General features: G+C 52.6%; 3 protein-coding genes across 3 annotated transcripts; all 3 read left to right on the top strand.

Moving 5' to 3' along the window:
• Positions 1-1401: 1401 nt before the first annotated feature.
• Positions 1402-13807, top strand: J7T55_010460 (uncharacterized protein; the record flags this gene model as incomplete). The annotated part of the gene is made up of 9 exons (XM_053145005.1): positions 1402-2243; positions 2306-2546; positions 2620-2840; positions 2929-7742; positions 7803-8154; positions 8218-8306; positions 8374-10411; positions 10522-10814; positions 10869-13807. The coding sequence occupies 9 exons, from the start codon at positions 1402-1404 to the stop codon at positions 13805-13807; spliced, it is 11829 nt and encodes a 3942-aa protein (XP_052992307.1).
• Positions 13808-14853: 1046 nt separating this feature from the next.
• On the top strand, positions 14854-18320 carry J7T55_010459 (uncharacterized protein; the record flags this gene model as incomplete). Its single annotated transcript, XM_053145004.1, has 4 exons — positions 14854-15188; positions 15253-15437; positions 15505-16871; positions 17109-18320. 4 exons carry the CDS (start codon positions 14854-14856, stop codon positions 18318-18320), a joined length of 3099 nt encoding a protein of 1032 aa, XP_052992306.1.
• A 1121-nt stretch (positions 18321-19441) lies between these two features.
• J7T55_010458 (endoplasmic reticulum protein) lies at positions 19442-20700 on the top strand (the record flags this gene model as incomplete). The annotated part of the gene is made up of 4 exons (XM_053145003.1): positions 19442-19511; positions 19594-19609; positions 19835-20061; positions 20147-20700. 4 exons carry the CDS (start codon positions 19442-19444, stop codon positions 20698-20700), a joined length of 867 nt encoding a protein of 288 aa, XP_052992305.1.
• Positions 20701-21159: the final 459 nt, after the last annotated feature.

The following is a 21159-nucleotide window of genomic DNA, read 5'->3' as shown; positions in this document are numbered from 1 at the left end:
GATACTCTGTCGGACCTGCGCCCATTCAGCTAAGGCCACCTCATACGGGCACCCACTTTTTGCTGACATCGTCCTTTGCCTGTCAGACTTGCTGCAACATCTACGAAGTACTCTACATTTATCACTGCACTATAGTCTACCAGCCAGCACAGCCCTCTTCCAGCATACTTTGTGCTTCCACGTTTGAAAATGCATGGTTACGGTATCTTAAATGTTCTCGAACAGGGTGCCCGTCACCAATCGCCCCCCATCAAGTCACTCACATCAATAGATGGCAGCCTGCTATACGGCGCCACCCGCCGCTGGACAGGTGACAGATCTTAGGGCAGCTGGGATACCGATCCTTACCGCGACGCCACTACGCTACTACATGTCCCTAAATCCTGCGGCCGACTGACATTTTTCCGAGAGAATGCAATTGGCCAATTCATTCTCCCAGTATTGTATTTTTCCACTAAGAAGTCCAAGTGGGGAAACATACGTAAGGAAGAACAGCGAGACCGCTCTAGCTTTCTCGCAGACCTGTGGATTTTCCAGCCAGTTACTATGGGACAGGAAACTCCTTCCAAAAGCGTAACTTTATCGCCGATAAGTCGATCGTTGGATTCGAAACCTTGCAAACTATGGCCTGTGCCGAAATCTCCTGCAGTCGATCAGCTAGTCGACTATTGTTATAGCCACGAAAGGCGTGTCGATGGGTATGATCGTGAGCCGATGATCTCTACAAGAGTACTATGGAGGGTCCCCCCTTTTATTGACCCAGCTTGCCAATGAACCGCATTTAGGCCGCCGCTATTTTCTAGGTCCACATGTGATCTTGGACAAATTTTTGGCCCGCAACCAATCGACTTACCGCAATAAACGCGATGGTAACGGCTTTGCTACTTTCCGGGTTAAAGCTGAGCTGCCTAAACGCCAAACCATGTCCATTGATAGAACGTTTCCGATCACCCGGCCAGCCGGCATGGGGGGCTTGGTGGACGACCAGAAACCTTATCGGTGAGTTCGATCGGCGCTTCTACGTCGGCCAGACTTCTCGTCTGTGCTCTTACCTCAGCAGCTGAACAACCCTTAAACTTGACCCCTGAGCACTAGGTTTCTATGGTACTTTGCACATGTACCCATCTCAGTACATATCACACAAGTACTAGGAAATGCCATGGCATCAAGACGTAATCGGAAATGAGGTAACGGGAGTGGCACTGCTATCCAAATCAAGACAGGAGGTGGATCACACCTCGGCTGTCCTCGAGTTGAGATCTTTGAGAAAAACATCTAGACTAATATGCCCAATGCATCTTTTGTGTAGCCCATTGTGTTCGAATAATCGTTCCAGCCTCTCATGTCAAATTGGTTGACTCTCGGCAACTAGCCCTATGAATTTCCAACGAAGTCGCCATCATGAGCACCTCAGAACCAATCGCCATCATCGGCAGCGGTTGCAGATTTCCCGGCGATGTGACGACGCCCTCGAAACTGTGGGATGTGCTCCACGAGCCGCAAGACCTTCTCACTCCCATTCCCAGAGATAGGTTTAATGCGAAAGGTTTCTATCATCAAGCAGGAGACCATCATGGCCATACCAACGTCACCCAGGCCTATCTTTTATCCGGTTACCGCCGCTTTGATGCACAATTTTTCGGTATCAACCCGGCAGAGGCCAAAGTCATGGACCCTCAAATGCGGCTCTTGTTAGAAACAGTATATGAGGCTCTAGAAAGCGCCGGCCAGACCATTCACGATCTACATGGGTCCGATACTGCCGTATATTCTGGTGCAATGACAAACGATTACGAGCACAGCATGGGTCGTGACCAAGATTCTATAGGCACATATCATGTCACAGGAACAGCCCGCGCACTCTTGTCTAACAGAATATCCTATTTCTTTGACTGGCGCGGTCCTTCTGTAACACTCGACACGGCATGTAGCTCTAGTCTCTATGCTGTGCATTATGCTGTGCAACAGCTCCGGTCAGGGGCGTCTCGGGTGGCTGTTGCCACAGGCGCCAACCTTTTACTTGACCCAATGGGATTTATCAGCGAGAGCAAGTTGAAAATGCTTAGTCCAAATAGCAGGTCACGCATGTGGGATGCGGCTGCAGACGGCTACGCGCGCGGAGAAGGCGTCGCCGCTATCGTCTTGAAAACACTAAGCGCGGCTCAAGCTGATGGAGATGATATTGAGTGCATCATTCGGGAGACAGCCGTCAATCAAGACGGAAAAACGCGGGGAATCACGGTGTAAGCGAATCCTTCCGACTGGATCCATCCATCTATCTGTACCTAACATTGACATCTGCTAGGCCAAGTGCAGAGGCTCAGGCGAGCATGATCCAGGACTGCTACCGCCGCGCCGGGCTTGATATATCTAACGCGACCGATCGTCCTCAATATTTTGAGGCCCATGGGACTGGGACGCCGGCAGGAGACCCGGTTGAGGCCGAAGCTATCCACTCTGTTTTTGGGGGCCGACATGACAACAACAGCCTAGTGTCGCCGCATACAGAACGGGATCGCCATGCAACAAGCCCACTCTACGTTGGTGTACGTTCTCCCGCACGATCCTCTAATTGTAGTAAGCCGACATGTTTGCTGATACTCCTTATCGGAATGACAGAGCGTGAAGACAGTGATAGGCCACACTGAAGGCACGGCTGGTTTAGCTGGCCTTTTAAAGGCCTCGCTGGCAATCCAGCACGAGATCATCCCGCCAAACTTATTGTTTGAGCGTCTGAATCCTCGAATAAGACCTTTTTATCAGAATGTCTCCGTTCCCACATCGCCCATCTCTTGGCCGTCGGTGCCACACGGCCATCCCCGTAGGGCAAGTGTCAACAGGTAAGCTCCACTGATTGATTGATACCATATTGCCCAGATATTCTCCTGCCTTCACGTTAACGGCTCGTTGATGCTAAAACCCCCGCAGCTTCGGCTTTGGCGGTGCCAACGCCCATGCGATCCTCGAGAGCTATCCCCAACACCGGGAGGAGCAGCTGCCGGCTCAGCTGCCGGCTCACTCGGAGCCCATAGTCTTCCCGTTCATTTTCTCTGCGGCTTCCAGGGACTCATTGCTTGAATACCTGTCGTCCTTTGCCACCTATCTCTTGGATGACGGAGCAAGGGTCAGCATGCAAGACTTGGCTTACACGCTGAACTCGCGACGCACACGTTTTCCCTTTGTGGCCGCTTTCTCGGCAGCGACAAGGGAGCAGTTGGCAACGATGATCAACAGCAAGTTAGGCTCTGTAAAGCACGATGCGGAAGACGACTTTGTGGTTCGAGTGCAGCAAGCTCATCACAGCCCCAAGCCCCGTATTCTCGCCGTCTTTACAGGGCAGGGTGCTCAATGGCCTCGTATGGGCGCCGAGCTGGTCTCGACATCCGCCTCTGCACGCCGGGTGCTGAACAAGTTGGAAGCACGGCTAGCTCGTCTTCCTACACAGGATCGCCCTTCCTGGTCTCTAACCGAGGAGCTTCTGAAGCCAGCGCACTCTAGTAATATTGGCACAGCAGCCGTCTCGCAGCCCCTGTGTACGGCCATCCAGATTATCCTTGTGGATCTCCTACGAACTTCCGGAGTAGAGCTGAGCTCTGTGCTCGGTCATTCGTCTGGCGAGATCGCAGCAGTCTACGCCGCCGGTCTAATCTCAGCGGAGGACGCAATATGTATCGCCTACTACCGTGGATTGTGCACCGAATATGCACAGGGGCCCGAGGGACAGCCAGGCGCGATGATGGCAGTGGAAACATCTCCCGAAGATTTCCTAGAGCTTGTTCAAGAGCCCGAATACCGCGGTCGCGCGTGCATCGCAGCCATCAACGCTTCGTCTAGTATTACCGTATCCGGCGACGCAGACACAATCGACGAGCTAGGTGTCGTGTTAAAAGATGAAGGTAAATTCGCTCGACGCCTGAAGGTCGATAAGGCATATCATTCTCACCATATGAACCCATGCTCGGCAATATACCTCTCATCTTTGCGACAAACGGGTATCCAAGTTGCCGGAGCCCCGTCCTCTCAGTGCACTTGGTTTTCCTCGGTCTATGAGCATGGCATTATCAATTCGGCGAATTCCCTGCAGGGTCCGTACTGGGACGACAACATGCGGAACCCGGTGCTCTTCAAGCAGGCCGTCGAGCGTGCATGCGGTGATGCTGGCCCGTTCGATCTTGTCGTGGAAATTGGACCGCATCCAGCGTTGAAAAGACCTGTTCTCCAAACGACTGGCCCTGTTCCGTACACTGGGCTTCTCAAGCGGGGAGCAGGAGATCTCGAGTCTCTCGCGCATGGTGTTGGATACATCGCAGCGCACCTTGCAAAACATTTATTTGATCACCAAGCATACGAGATGTTTGTGTTCGGAACGTCTAGTGCAAAGTTGGTCAAAGAGCTCCCACCGTACTCGTGGAATCATGAACACGAGTACTGGCACGAATCTAGATATACAAGGGCTGTCCTGAACCGATCCCAACCTGTGCACGAACTGCTTGGGCATCTGTCCCCCGATTCCACGGGACACGATATGCGGTGGCGGAACTTGCTTCGGCCCCAAGAAGTCACTTGGCTGAAAGGCCATCAGCTTCAAGACCAGATTGTTTTCCCGGCTGCTGGCTATATTGTGACGGCGTTGGAGGCTTCTCGGACCCTGTTCAAAGAGTCTCCTGCATCTTTCATCGAACTTTCCGATGTTGAGATTAGTCGAGCATTGGTATTTGATTCTACAGAGTCGAGCGTGGAGATTGTGTTCTCTCTGAGCGACATCCAACGTCAAGACGACGAGGTGATTACAGCAAAATTCAACTACAGTGCATCCACGGGCAGAGAACGTGGCGATGCACTTGACTCGCTTGCCAGCGGCAATATTTACATATCCCTCGGCGACTTTTCGCCTATGGCTCTCCCAGCGAGGAGTCCTCGTTCTCCAAATCTCATTAGATTGAAAGAAGACGACTTTTACAGCTCACTTGGCAAATTGGGCTATCAGTATTCCGACTCGTTTCGTTCCTTGTCGGGCTTGAAGCGGAAGCTTGGTCGATCCACAGGATTGATTTCAGACGTCGAGGGGTCACAGTTACTTGTCCATCCAGCAGTGTTAGATGGAGCCTTCCAGTCCGTGCTCCTATCATCCGCTGCCCCAGATGATGGCACGCTCTGGTCAATGCATGTACCTGTCAGTGTTCGGCGTATTAGGGTAAATCCAGGATTATGCGCCGAGGAGATGTCTAGGGGGCAGTGTTTATCTTTCGATGCCTTCAGGCCGGATGGGGTAAATTCGATTTCAGGAGACGTGGATGTTTTCCCGACAAATTCCACACACGCATTGCTCCAGGTGGAAGGACTAGAATGCATTCCACTTTCACCGGCTACAGCAAAAGACGACAAAATCCTGTTTTCCTCGACAGTCTGGGGCCCTGCGTTTCCAGATGCCGGGAGATTTTGCTCCAACAACCTGGAAATGCAGCGCCAGTACGCATTCGCTCATCAGCTTGACCGTGTTGCCTGCTTCTACTTAAGGAACATGGAGCAGAGTGTGGCATCTGATCACCCGTCCAGGAGCGATGGTCCCTACAAATCATTTTTCAAGTTTGCCGCTCATACTATCGCTCGAACCAGAAGTGATGAATGGGCCTTTTGGAAGCCGGAATGGGAGAATGACACAACAGAAACGATTGCAGAAGCTTGTAGACCATACGCCAAGACCGTCGACGTTCGTCTGCTATGCGAACTGGGTCAAAGACTTCCAGACATAGTCACGGGAAAAGCTCCAGCTATTGAGATAGCTGTGAGGGACGGTATGTTGACCGAATACTACCAGAAGGCTCTTGGAGTGGACGAATATGCAACATTCCTTGCACAAACGGTGAAGCAGATTGCTTTCCGGTTTCCTCAACCCCGGTGTCTAGAGATAGGAGCAGGCACTGGAGGAGCCACCAGGGCTATATTCCGGGAGACAGGCCACGCCATCTCTTCATACACGTTCACCGACATCTCGTCCGGCTTCTTCGAGGCCATGCAAACCGAATCCGGAATCCACGCCAACCGCATGCTCTTCAAAGTACTTGATATAGGTAAAGATGTCTGTTCTCAAGGCTTTGAGAAGCACTCATACGACTTAATCGTGGCGTCTATGGTATTGCACGCCACGCCTTCCCTGGCCACCACGTTGAGTAACATTCGTTCTTTGATCAAGCCTGGTGGCTATCTTGTTGTTCTAGAAGTTCAAAACGTCGAGCGCGCGCCAGCTCGCTTGGGAACCGTCTTTGGCTCGTTTCCTGGATGGTGGGAAGGCTCCGACGAAGGGAGAGATTTGTCTCCTGCCGTCAGCCTAGCGGACTGGGACAACTTGCTGCGCAAAGCACGGTTTTCTGGCATTGACACTTCGACACCAGATCCAGCCCCTTTCGTTCAGCCAATGACACTTTTTGTTTCGCAGGCTTTGGATGAGAAAGTAGAGTTCCTTCGGGAGCCGCTTGCCCGTTCTACGGAGTCTTTTGGTCCAGACGCCATCATCCCAGACCTCGTCCTCCTTGGCGGCAGCAAGGTCGAGACTTCTGCACTGATAGCACAGCTGCAGGACATATTCCGCCAAAATTGTGGAACTGTCAAAACCGCTAGGACACTGGCAGACCTTCAGCTCACAAGCATATCTTCGAGCACGACCGTGCTTAGTCTCGCCGAGCTGGACGGACCAGTCTTCCTAGATCTGACAGAGTCAAAATGGAATGCCTTCAAATCTGTCTTTCAAGAGGCTGGTTCAGTCTTTTGGGTGACTAATGGACGCCGCATTGGAAATGCACATGCGAATATGACAGTTGGGCTCCTTCGGTCTGCTCTAAATGAGCTTCCGGGACTTGATGTTCAGTTCCTCGACTTTGAACTGCCCCATCTGTTGGATGCTAGCACTCTCGGAAAGGCCTTGCTTCGATTCAGGGCGGCGACTGTCTTAAAGAGAATTCATCCTGATGCATACTCACACGTCACTACCGAGCGGGAATTCGTCATCGAGAAGGACGGTCAGGTAGTCGTGCCTCGTCTGGTAGCAGAAAGCTCGATGAACAACCGTTACAACTCGTCTCGACGCTCAATCTCGAGAGAATGCAGCGCCCATGAGGGGCATATTAGCATTGAAACGGTCGGCAGTAGCTACTTCATCCGGCAAGATGTCAACGTAAAAGCCGGACTGAGGGGTACCGAGCGCAAAGGACGAATTACACACTCACTCTTAGAGCCCACGAAGCTCACCGGACGTTGTCGCCTATTCTTAGCTCTTGGAAAGCTTCTTGACTCTGAGGATCAGTTCCTATCCTTATCGACGAGCAATTCCTCGGCCATCTCACCAGAGACGCTATTGACACAGTCGGTTGATGTACCATCTGGCTCTGAAGCACGCTTTCTCCAGCTTGTGAGCCTGCTGAGTCTGTGCTGGGAGGTTGATCGAGGGTTGGAGGAAGGAGACCGTGTCTTGGTCCACGAACCAAGTCCCGACCTGATTCTGGTCATGAGGCATGTCGCCCGAGCCAGAGGCCTAGCTGTGACCTTTACGACAAGCCGCAACGACTATCTGCAGGACTGCTATAAGATACATCCCAACGCACCAGAGCGCATTTTCGGAACCTTCGCCCCGAGCTCATTAGCCGTATTCGTGGATTTCTCTTCAAGCACCAATATCGGGAAACGGATTCGCTCGCAGCTTCCCCACTCCTGCAAATGCGAGACCAGACAGACTCTGTTCAATAAGAGTACGTTGGCGCCTTCAGCGGCGCGATTAGAGAGGGTGCACTGCTTTTTGAGAGATATAGCTCGTGAAGCCAGCCGTGAGCTCGACACATTCTCGGGATTGGAGCCCCAAGTCGTGAGGCTCGATGATGTCTCCCAAAATGACTCCCTGCTCTCACCGCAGTCTGTCGTCGACTGGACTAGGAATGACAAGGTATCGATTGAAGTCCAGCCTGTCGATTCGCATCCAATTTTTTCAAGCTCGAAGACCTATTGGCTCGTTGGGTTGACTGGCAGTCTCGGGCTCTCCCTTTGCCAGTGGATGGTTCATAGGGGAGCGCGATACGTCGCGATATCGAGCCGACACCCCAATGTCGATGAGTCTTGGCTGAACGAAATGGCTTCTTTTGGAGCCGAAATCAAGGTCTATTCGAGGTATAGTTGCTTTCTCTCATTTTCGTCTTGTTTTGGAATGGATGACTGATGTGACGAATCTAGCGATGTCACAAGAAAAGACGACGTAGTCACACTACATCGAAAGATCTGTCAAACACTACCTCCCATCGCCGGAGTCGTTCAAGGCGCCAGTAAGATAAAGAAATTTGTTTTCCCTATCGCGCATACAGAACTGACAAATAATTGCCGTCAACTCAGTGGTCCTCAGTGATACCCATCTTAGCGACATGAGCCTCGACACACTGCTCCAGAATACTAGGCCGAAGGTAGAGGGGAGCATCTATCTGAACGAATTATTCCTAAAGGATGTCCTGGACTTTTTCGTGTTCTTGTCTTCGGCGTCTATAGCCAGTGGCACACCTGGACAATCCGCTTACGTAGCCGCAAACATGTTCATGGTCGGACTCGCCCAGCAACGGAGACGACTCGGCCTGGCGGCTTCCGTTATCAATATTGGCCCCATAGCCGGAGTTGGGTATCTGGCTCATCAGCAAGAGCACTCGTTCGCAGCTATGAAGGCCTCTATGGGATTTGAGTATCTATCCGAGCGAGACTTCCATCAGATGTTTGCTGAGGCTGTTTTGTCCGGCCGTCCTCAGTCCACCAGTTCTGTGGAGATCACGAGCGGCATCAGATTCGTAAGCTCAAACGAACAGTCCCCGCCGATATGGAGCTCAAATCCAATGATGAGTCACTTTCTTTTGAGAGAGGAGGCCCCGGTCAACGGTTCAAGTGGAATTAGGCCCAAGGCGCATCTGAAATCACAACTTCTCAGCGCACAGCATCGTGACGAGGTTGGTCGCATTGTCCAAGAGGCTTTTCTCGAAAAGATTGGTACATGGTTTCAATTTGACGCCAGTAACGTGAACCAATCGAGGCTCGACGCCACTCGTTTGGATGAAATCGGCATCGATTCACTCATAGCCATTGAGATCAGCTCCTGGTTGATGAAGAATCTCCAGTTCAACCTTCCGGTCCTCAAAATTCTGAGCGGCATATCCATTGGCGAGATCATAACGGCTGCTATCGAAGGCATTTCCACGGATTTAATCCCCAATGTACAACAACAAGCAATCCCAATTACTGTTGAAGAAGTCAAGGTTGCAGATTCAGAGTCGATACATGGTTCAGAATCTTCGTCCCCAAGCAGCGCCGGCATCTATGACTCCGATGGGGAGGCTCAAACCAGTGTAGACTTACCGGAACCAATTTCTGCAGTCGACATACCAGAGAGCGAGAGCTGGGGACCTATGCCTCTAACTTCAACGAAGTTATCTGCCGTTCAATCAATGTTCTGGGTGAATTCAACCCTGTTCGATAACAAAGCGTCTCAAAACTTTGCTGGGCTGGCGCGTATTACCGGGCCCGTTGATGTCAACCACCTCAAGAAAACAGTCTGGGCCCTTGGACAGCGACATGAGTCCCTGAGGACATGCTACTTCCTTAAAGAAGGGATCATGATGCAGGGTATCATGGAAAGTAGCGCTCTGCGACTGGACGCCCGCGAGATATCGGACGAGCGCGAGGTTATGCGGGAGACCCGAAGGGTTGAGGAACACAACTTCGATCTCCAGAGAGGCGACACTCTGCGACTCGTATTACTATCAATCTCGCCCACGCGTCACTTCCTCATTCTTGGCACAACCCATCTCGCAATGGACGGCTTTTCGTTCCAAGTCATCCTACGGGAACTACTGCCACGCAATAGCACGGAGCTCGAGATTCAAGAACCACTACAGTACCGCGAGTATTGCCAAGCTCAAGAACGTGACCTGGACTCTGGTAAACTTCGAGATGCACTTGCGTTCTGGAAAGCCCAATATCTCGATCTTCCACCACCACTACCTATCCTCCGTGTCTCGCGCGCCTCTGCGCGTCCCACGCTAGCTACATTCAGCGACGACAAGGTCGAGATCAGGATCGATGCCGAAGCCAAGTCGCGGATTGGAGCAATCTGTCGCGAGTTCAGAGCTACCCCATTTCACTTTTACCTCGCTTGTTACCGGGTCCTTTTGGCACGGTATGCTGATGCGGAAGATGTCGCGATCGGGATCGAGGATGCCAGTAGAAGGGATGTCCAAACATTGGGCGCTGTCGGAGTGTTCCTCAATGTTTTACCGCTCCGTTTCAAGACCAGTCTCTCTACAGGATTCGCGGATATGTTGCAGGAGACACGTTCGATGATGCACGCGGCGTTAGAAAACGCTCAAGTGCCGTTCCCTGTTCTTCTAAACGAGTAAGCATTGGACTTCTATACTTCGCCTGATGAAGATACTGACAAAGTAGGTTGGATCCTCCGAGATCAGCTACGTATACACCTATTGTTCAGACAACCGTCAACTATAGGTCGGGTCAGCGTCTGAAGGATACTTGGAGTGACTGCGAACTTGAATTTGAGCCTCTCAGGGTCTCTACGACTGGCTATGATCTGAACCTCGACATTATCGACGATCCTGACGGAGGCTGTCTGCTCAGTCTTATTTTCCGTGACGACTTATACCAAAAGTCGGAAGCGACGATATTGATGAAGAGTTACGAGAACCTTCTCAACGCTTTCAGCACCAAGCCACAAGCGGAACTGACCAAGCCCAGTCTGTTCGAAAGTCACGATGTGCGGAGAGCTTTGACACACGGTCATGGTGAGCCCCCTGCTTCTCGTCGTATAAACGCATGCATGCTAACAATGCGGCCAGGTCCACTACGCGCTTCAGATTGGCCTGAAACAGTAATTCACAGGATCCAAGACGTTTTTGAAGCGTGCCCCGACGATATTGCAATTAAGGGCGACTCGGGAAAGTCTACTACGTACCGCGAGCTGTCCAAGTTGTCTTCCTCCATTGCCATGGCGATGATTGGAGCTGGGGCGTCAAAAGGCTCCAAGATCGCGGTACTCCAGGAGCCAACCCCCCTTTGGATTGCGTCCATATTGGCAATCATCGGGATTGGAGCAGTCTATTTGCCACTCGATCTGTCCTTGCCCTGGACCCGGCTTGCTGCGATTGCAAAGGATTGCCAGCCTCAGCTTGTTTTGGTGGACGAGGTTACCACAGAGCACGCCCATGAGTTACAGCTGTATGACATTCCCTTGATTGACGTGTCGGTTGTGGATCTGAAAGAAGCAAAAACTCCAATTGCAGCGACAGCGACCGCCCCCGCTATGATTTTCTATACGAGTGGTTCCTCAGGAGTCCCAAAGGGCGTCATTCAGACTCATGAGGGTATTCGAAACCATATGGAGTTAACGGAGGAGACTTATCATGTGGGCTCCGAGGTCGTTCTACAACAAAGTGCGTGTAGCTTCGATCTATCTTGCGCGCAAATTTTCACAGCATTATGCTATGGCGGTAGCATCTACATCTTGCCAAGGCACCTCCGGAGCGATTCACGTACTATTGCCGACTTGATAGTCCAGGAAGGCATAACTTACACATACGGAACCCCTTCAGAGTATTCTAGTTGGCTTAGACATGGAAAGCTCGATTCTCTCCGACACTCATCTTGGCGGAGGGTTCTGTGTGGCGGAGAACCGGTCACCAACGATCTTTTGACGCAATTCAGAGATATGCAGAAGACCGACCTTCGATTTTTCAATTGCTACGGGCCTACAGAGACGACAATTGTAGCCGCCACCGTGGAACTCAATTACCAATATCAAGATCATCCCACCATTGCCAATGGTATTTCTGCCGGCTTTGCTTTACCCAACTATACACTCTACATCGTTGATTCGGATCTCAACCCTGTAGCCACGGGAGTACAAGGCGAAATCTATATCGGTGGAGCAGGTGTATCTCCAGGCTATCTTCATAACCCTGCGTTGAACACTGATGCATTCGTTCCGGACCCGTTTGCCCCGAGTGAATACAAGGCCAAAGGATGGACGACAATGCATCGCGTCGGAGATGTCGGCCGTTGGAAGGAAGACGGCTCCATCCTCGTCGAAGGCCGCATATCAGGCGACACACAAGTGAAGCTACGGGGCCTCCGAGTGGATTTGCGGGAAATCGAAAGCAACCTCCTGAAGGTAGCCGATGGCATCTTGTCTGAAGTCTCAGTGTCGGCCCGTCGCTCATCACCTGAGTCTCCGGAGTTTCTTGTAGCGCACACGGTTCTTGACCCGGCAAGGGCAAGCGAAGGACACGAAAGATTTTTGCGCTCTCTGCCTGGTTTACTTCCGTTACCCAGGTACATGTGTCCCGCCATGGTCATCCCTGTCGAGCAGATGCCCAGGACAAGTACCTCAAAGCTTGACCGCAGGGCCCTTGCCGCATTGCCATTGCCAGACCTTACTGCACACGAAGATGGAGACCACGCCGAATTGACACAGACAGAGGCTCAACTAAGGGAGATATGGCAGGAATCCATCCCGAAGCAAATTACTGCCATGCACGACATAACTCCCAGTACGGATTATTTCCACGTTGGTGGTACATCATTGCTTCTTCCTTACTTGCAGGCACAGATTCTGGCCAAGTTCGGTATCAGACCTCCCGTGATAAAACTGCTGCAATTCAGCACTCTTGGTGGCATGGCAAGCTTGGTCGAGAACCGCCCACGGATATCTAGGGAACCAACCGTCAACTGGGAAGCTGAGACTGCCCTATCTCCAGCCATATTACGATCACTCGACAAGGCGCAAGACGTACTAAGCAATTCCAGCGATCCCAGCATCGTAGTGCTCACTGGTAGCACAGGTTACCTGGGCCGCGCCATCCTGGACGCCCTCATCGCCGACGACGGAGTGGCTATGGTGCACTGTATAGGAGTGCGCAATGCAAGCAGTCGACACGACATGCTTAGCCTGCCCAAAACTCAGTTATATGATGGTGATCTCAAGCTCCCACGGCTTGGCCTGACAGAGGAAGACGCGGGAAGCATCTTCGCCCAAGCCAGCCACATCATACACAATGGTGCCGAGGTTTCTCACCTACAGTCGTATGGCTCCCTCCGACTCCCAAATCTGCAATCAACAAAGGAGCTAGTGGAAATGAGTCTACCGCGTCGGATCCCGGTGCACTTTGTGTCCTCGACGCAGGTAGGCCTGTACTACGCCACGGGCACAGGCCGCCGCGAGTTCCCCGAGGAGTCGGTGGCGGCCTACCCGCCCCCTGTGGATGGGAGCGCCGGCGGTTATCCAGCGACCAAGTGGGCGAGCGAGCGTTTTTTGGAACGGCTGGCAGATTCGTCCCCCAGCGGCTGGCCCATTTTCGTCCACCGACCCTCTACCATCTTGCGCCCGCCCGGCGACCTGGGACTGGACCTGCTTGCGAACCTCCGCCGCTGGTCGGCCCAGATCAACGCTGTGCCCGTGGCGCCCAACCTGCACGGTTACGTGGACACGGTCGAGCTGCAGCAGGTCGTCTCGGGCGTCGTGAGTGCGCTACATGGATCCCATGCTGGAGAGCCAGGTATTCGGTTTCACCAATATTTCGGCGCGATGGCTATCTCGTTGGATGATCCGAAGACGTTGTTGCTCGGCGTCGAAAGGGCCGGGGAGGGTCCGCCTGAGGAGCTAATGGCGTTGGAGTGGGCGGCGAGGGCGAGAGCGGAGGGCTTGGATCCGTGGCTGGAAGAATGGATTGAGGATGTCCTTCGGCAAGGAGAGCAGGTCATTCCGAAAGTCGTGAAGTAGATTTTCTCTGTCGTTTGTAGAGGTGATAAACCCAGAGGGCACCAGACGGTAGCTTTATATCACGAGCCATAATAGTTTCATGTAGATTCATTCTGTTAAACCAACAAGGTACAATTGTTTTTAGTTTAAGGTTTATCAAGATTTAATGAAGTATGGACTGACTTTTGAAGAATGTTCTTTCATGTGTCTCGGCTTTGGCTCATGCCAATCTTGACCACAGCATTGCATCTTACGCTTTTGAGCAGGCACATTATTATAGTAAATTGTACTATTCCTGAATCAGTGTAGAAAGTGTGGCCTATCAGACTGATAACAGGTTTTCTTTTCCTTGGAATTCATAGTTGTTCTCTTTTCACAGTTCATATTAGTAAAAGGCATCGTTATTGTTCTATGACTGCACTTCATTTCCAATTGCAAGATGCCTGCGCCCTAGCTGCTTGCATGTTGAGCAGAAGATACTACATTTGGAACTCTAGTTGCATCTAGATACATTTACTATAATGCATAGACTGCTACAGGACAGGACATTCTTAAACGTACTTTTGAACCAAAAAAAGTATCCATGTCCATTTCTTGGGGACCTTGGAAGTGCGAGCAAAGAACGAGCACCTGGCTAAGCACCCATGGCAAGCGTATTTCCCGTGTGGCCTAAACAAGCAAAGTTGGGGTATTTAACAATGCCTGCCCTGGTTGGTTCCTCGCACTCCACGTCGCTGACCGCCAGGAGGATTGCCTTAGGGTCGCGTCAAGTTTACGGCCTATACCCCATCGGTGCAATGCAACATTCGTGTCATCAATGTCCCTTCAGCCCTTTGGCTGTGTTCCATCGTTGTGGGTTTTAGATTTTCAGCTCTAATGCTGGTGCCTGACGCCTCCGGCGCCGCGATGCCTATCATTGGTCGCGCAGCGGAGAACTGCACGCTGATTGCTCCACTATCAGGAGAATTCATTACAGAGCACAGATCACACTCCCTTTGTATATATATGATTCTCGGGCGAATCGAATTTTCGATTTTCCGTCTCGTAGCAGGTCATCCATCTCCGAAATGAAAAACAGTCATTCGGTAGTCGGAGCGTGGGCGTGGGAGATCTTGTCCGTCCTCGGCTCCACCTTGTGTCTTGCAGCACTGGTAGGGATTCTGTTTGCCTACGACGGCAAACCGATCTTCACCTGGCACGGGGTCACACTGAATTCCATCGTTTCCGTTCTATCAACCGCTAGCAAGGCCGCGTTGCTCTTCGCTGTTGGGGAGCTGGTCAGCCAATGGAAATGGATCCTCTTCACGGACCGAGCGAGGCCATTGATAGATTTTGAACAGATCGATTCTGCCAGTCGGGGCTTGCTTGGCAGTTTGCAATTGATGTGGCAATGCAAGAATGCGTGAGTCTCTCCTGAAATTTTGGAGACTGCTCTTGCTGGATGACTTTGTTGCTGACCATACCAGTTGGATCCTTCGGCTAGGCGCTCTCGTTATCCTGCTTGATGTCGCTGTTGACCCCTTCTCGCAACAGCTAGTCCAATTGAGGCCGGATCTTGTTTACTACGAAGACCGCGAGACTGTCTTATCGAGTGCAGGCCGCTATTCTAAGGGAAGCTGGTTTCGTCAGCAGCTGGCACGCCTCGATCCTTGTAAGTCTCCAGCCTCCAAGAGCCTCATCTCACACGTGCAGCAATACACTGACATCGTATATTCTAGCCGAAATGGACCCCAACACGACCGAGGTCACAGCCGATGCAGACTTCTCGATACAGTCAGCTATACTTTTTGGGCTCGACCAACCCCTGAAGAATGTGATCCAGCAAGGCGCTTTCAACTGTCCCACTGGAAATTGCACATGGCCAGCGTATGAGTCTCTCGCCATTTGCAACAGCTGTGTCGATATCAGTGATAAGGTGGAGCGCCAAACCACAAATATTGGTTTATACGCGTACCTCGAGGATGACAATGGAGCAGCGGCTGTTAAGTACGGTGGTAACACGGCTTTCCGGCTGCCAAACGGTCTCTTCATCGAGAACGACAATGGCTGGGTATACAACGAGGACATAAACGAAGGAGCAAACGATGATATCTTCGGTGCCGTTATGATGACAACCTTCGGATCGGGTAACTCCAGCAAGACAGTCAGCATGCAGGGTATCGACACTCTGATCTGGGCAATGTCTATGATTCGAGTCACAGAGGATCCGAACAACTCATCCGCAGCCTGGCCAGACCTGCCACATGCTGCTATGGAGTGCGCACTCTATTACTGCGTCAACAGCTACAGCACGGTGGTGAAGGATGGACTCTTGCAGGATGATGTGACACAGGTCCGGGAGGCCCTTCGTTCCGCGGATTCATGGGAACCGGAAACGCTGTCAGGGCCTCTCAGGGAGGAGGTTCGTCAAAGCATAGAGTTCAGCGATTACTGGTCGGCGATCAAGCGTACGGACCTGAGCCTGGTATCGCCGGGGAACAGCAACACTCAATACAACATTTCGCAATCGGCAGTGAACGGCGTCGGGTCTTATTTCAGGAGCACGTTCGCCACCGACCTCCATCAATTCGTCATGCCCGACGACAACACAACTAAATGGCAGCTGAACGGGTTTTACATGACCACAGGCCAGGTGCAGTACAGCCCGAGCACGATGCAGGTGCTGTTCTCGACTGAAGACCTGAACGAGACCTTCACCAGCCTGGCCACGAGCATGAGCAACGCACTGCGCGACGGCTCCGACGCGAGCTTTAACGGGGCCAGCAGGGAGCTCGTCGGCGAGAAGGGCGTGCTCACGACGTTCTACGAGATCCAGTGGCCGTGGATCTCGCTGCACTGCGCAAGCCTCCTGCTGGGCGTCACGTTCTTCGTGCTCACGCTCGTGCGGAACCGGTCGGCTCCGGCGTGGAAGTCGAGCAGCTTGGCTGTGATGGCGCGGGGCCACCAGGTCCAGGATGTCGTGCATGGTGTGGAGTATGTCAAGCAGATGGAGGGGAGGGCCAAGACGATGCGGGTGACGCTGATTGAGAAGCCGATGAAGGATGATCAGGTCCAGTATGACCCCTTGCAAACTCCATATGGCGAGGTCACACATTTTCAACGCTGAATGAGTGATAATGATATTTTTGGGCACACTGCTAGCGAGCTTGGCGCTAGACTTTACGTATGTAATGCAGCGTCTCGTGCTGTTGCAAATAGACAGACATTTAGACTACAACTTTTGTTCGATCCACCAAGCTCTGAATCGTCGCCGGGGTCTTGCAAGATAGGGCGGTAAACGTGGGGTTAGCGAGGTGTTGGTGGGTGGCTGAAACCGGGGCAGCTTTGGCCGAGTGACCTCGGAGCGGACGTTGGTTCCAGTCCCGCGCAACAACGCTTGTGGAGAGCCAGGTTGCTTCCTTTCAACACTGGGATACACGCGGTAAACTTCGATCTTCGGTCCCCAGAGCAACCCACGCGCATTTTCAAGTTGATGTGCTGCGAGGACATGGCAGCTCCTCGCAAACCCTACGATCCGGCCGAGGCGATCGAGCCGCACGTCCTGGCCAAGCTGGACGCGGAGTTCGTCACGCGCTGGACGGAGTTGATGAACAGCATCCCGGACCCAACGCATGAGGTTACCATCGAAGAGATCCGCGCCGATCCAAGAGTGCTCGCTCCGCCATGCGCATTGGACACCAAAGGCCGCCCACGGACTGCCGAAAATGAGGTCACGTCGGAGGACGGCGCCAAGATACCGGTTCGTGTCTATTACCCGGATGAATCAAAGCATGGACCGGGCCCTTATCCGGTGCATCTCAATTTCCATGGGGGCGGGTTTGTGCTGGGAAACTTGTCCACCGAATCGACGCTGTGCCTGAGTATGTGCGAGGGCGCTGGTGTTGTCGTCGTCGATGTCAACTATCGCCATTGTCCAGAGACAGTCTGGGGCAAATGCTTCCAAGACGCCTGGGCAGCGCTGAAATGGGTCCAAAAGGAAGCAGGAACGCTCAATTCCAGGGCAGACTCGATCTCCTTGGGCGGAATCTCGGCCGGCGGACATATCAGCATCGTCCTTCAGCATCTCGCCCGCGACGCCGGCATTTCCCTCAAGCTTGTCATGGCTACCGTGCCGCCATCAGTGGACGGCTTGTTTTACAAGTACTATACCGACTCGCCTTACCCATCATTTCATGAGTTCTATCGCGGACCAATCCTGGCGTTCGCGCGCATAAAGTGGTTTGGCAACCTCGCCGTATCGGAGGACAAGAAGGAGGAGCTCAAGAAGATGTGGCCCGAATGGTGGTTTGCGCCGCTCAGGGCGCCGAATTTCAAGGGTCTCTGTCCCACACTTGTGCGGACAGCTGAGTGTGATCCGTTGCGGGATGAAGGCGAGGCATACGCCATGAAGCTTGTCGCTGGGGGGAACAAGGTCTCAATGAAGAGATACCTGGGCGCTCCTCACACATTTATGTACATGGATTTCATGAAACAGAAGCAACAGTACGACCTGGACTCGATTGATGCATTGAAGGAAGCACATGGGATTAAATAGCCGGTGTAAATATGATTCTCCTAGGACCAAATCAAATTTCCGTTATTCACAAGGTCATATTGTGTAAAGGTGCTGACAGTGCCAATGCAACCCTGAACTACCAATGAATTGTGTAGAGCATTGTCTTACGAAGGACTCCCTGATTCCCCCTCTGTACTTCTAAGTCAATGTGTTTCTGTTTCATACTTCGACCATTTGCACATTCAACTTGTTCCCTTTTCTCTTTTTCTTTTTTCTTACCCCATGATATAGAAAAGACTTCCGAGCATGTCGCTGATTAGGGGCAACATGTGCAAGTAAGCGTCTTTTCCTGGGAGTACCTAGGTGCTGTGTTTGTCGTCCTGATGTTTGGGTCCTTGTTTCGATAAGGCGACATTGAAACTAAACGAAGCAATGCTTTGTTTGAAACAATTCTGTAGTCTCCCATAGTTCGGTAACCCTGTCATGTCCACAGACCCAAGCTTAGACAACGGAAATTAAATACACAGTCCACAGGGATCCCAAGCATTTCGGCACAGCACTGCAGGCAAACCCTTCTGTGGGATACCTCGTGTCGGGCAATCCTTGGGATGGTATCTTAGCTCGATGTCTTGCCAGCAATGTTCTTTGTCTGGGTATTTCGGCCTGTATAAAATCATTAGCCTCATGAAACTGGACACAAATATGATGAAATACAGAAGAAGAGAATCAAGCCAGTACCAAATTTGTTAAGAATTGTTTAGTGATTTGGAGGGTGGGGTGAGGGGGAGGGGCGCAGTGTCCTAAATCAGGGTTAGGAGTCAAGTGCCCTCCCCGCCTCGGCAGTGACGCACTGACCAAGCACAAGCTGTGCTTCATTCGGACTGACCAGCCTGCCAGCTGGGGGGCCCAGACCTTTCGTCACCAGCCAGCCACTGGTGTCATAGCCAACTTTCCCAGCTTGGATCCCAGGACCTTCTCCCGCCTTCCACCACGCACAAGACCACGTCTTAAGCTTCCTTGCTTTGTTCCTGCGCCGACAAGCACTCTGGTGACAGCATCGACCACACTTCAACCACCACCCCTTGCGACATCGACTGACTGCGACATTGACTTACTGACTGAACTGCTTTATCGGTCGATTGATCCCAACCTCCCTCAAAATGGCTCCCCCACCTCCGGCGAGCATGCCTCTCCCACAGCGCCTGGCTGCTGTCGCCCAGACTCTGCAATGTACGTTGATCATTCGGGGAGGCCGCCCGTTCTGGCCAGCTCAATGACTACGACCGATACTGATTTTCTCGTGCTTCAATAGTTGCCTGGTTTGTTGGGTATGTCGTCTGTTCCACCTGAAGATTTTCTCCCTATTGCCTGTTGCCAGTTGGGAGAGCTTCGTCCCCGCCCCACGTCACTGCCGATATGGACAGCTGCCTCCCAGGCGAGACATAGGATGGTCTCGAGGGCAACTGCCGAGTCGTGAGGAGAAGGGCTCGAGTCTGAGACAGCTGCGACTGGTTTGAATGAGTCGGCTGCTAACCATGTATCTGCTATCACAGACATCTTACGCTGATCCTCTCCGTCCTGCGGTACTCGCTATCATGGATCCGCATGAATTATTACACCCGGATGGCCCAGTTCTCCTACCGCCTCGCCTTTGTCGCCGCCATGCTCACCTATGGCATCGTCGTCTACAAGACCCTGCGCGCTCGCGCAAAGGCTGGCATGAAGCTCTCACCCCAGGTTGCTGTCTCCCTGATCGCTGACGAGAACGTCCAATATTTCCGTGCGTCCTCCTAGGTCCCCTGGTCCATGCTCGCAGTGCCCTTGGCTTGATCAGGACATCCGGCTAACTCGCAAATCCCTCACAGTTCTGGCGCTTGTGTGGCTTTTCGCCCCTCAGTACCCAATCGCCCTGCTGCCCTACAGCGTCTACTCCATTTTCCACTTTGCAACCTACACGCGCTCCACCGTGATCCCGACCATCATCCCGCCCACTCAGGCTGCACCTGCCGCTGGTGCCTCTCCCAGCGCGAAGCCTCAGTACAACACCCACCCCATCGCCGATGCCATTGGCTCCTTCGTCAAGGAGTACTACGACACGTCCATGTCCATTGTCTCTGGCCTGGAGATTGCGCTGTGGGGCCGCCTCCTGCTCAGCGCCATCCTGTTCCAGCGTAGAAGCTGGATCCTCCTGGTCATCTACACAGCCTTCCTGCGGGCGCGCATTAACAACAGCACCCACGTGCAGGGCTCGTTCGCCAGACTCGAGGCCAGAGTGGACAACCTCGTGGGAGCCCAAGGCACCCCACCAGCTGCCCGACAGGTCTGGGATGGCGTCAAGGGAGGCGCCAGGTCATTCCACTCGGTCACTGATCTCAGCAAGTACACTAGCGGCGCTGCTGTTCCCAAGAAGACCTCGTAGATTGCATTGTTCACGGGTGTCGAAACACGCCAATACGTGCTGGGATAGTAAAGGCAGTAGCAGGATGTCAAGTGCTGGGCGCCTGCCAACGAGAGCGGCACGCTTAGACTCAATTGGATCAAATTAAGCCTAAGCTCTCAGCTCCCTGGACTACGACATCACGAGTATAGGCTTGAGAAGAAGTGCGAGGTTGGGGTGAGGGCTCACCCTCACCTCGGGTCGATGGAAATAAGAAACGAAGGACTGGGGAGTGTCAGGTCAGTGCGGATGGCTCCATTATAATGAAACGGCAGGAGGAGGAGGAGGCCACAGGTCTGCTGGTTCGCATGAGCGGGCATACTGGGGAGTTCATGGGTGACTGAGGCCTGCTCCGTGTTTTCTTTTACGGTAGACTTTTGTTGCTGTTTTTGTTTACGGTAGGACTTGGGGAGTATGGTCTTTCAGCTTTGGAAGCAACGC

This window comes from Diaporthe amygdali (genome assembly GCF_026229845.1).
Source record: "Diaporthe amygdali strain CAA958 chromosome Unknown NODE_19_length_847323_cov_64_739301, whole genome shotgun sequence".
Taxonomy (NCBI): Eukaryota; Fungi; Ascomycota; class Sordariomycetes; order Diaporthales; family Diaporthaceae; genus Diaporthe; species Diaporthe amygdali.
This window is presented reverse-complemented; position numbering and strand designations above follow the sequence as displayed.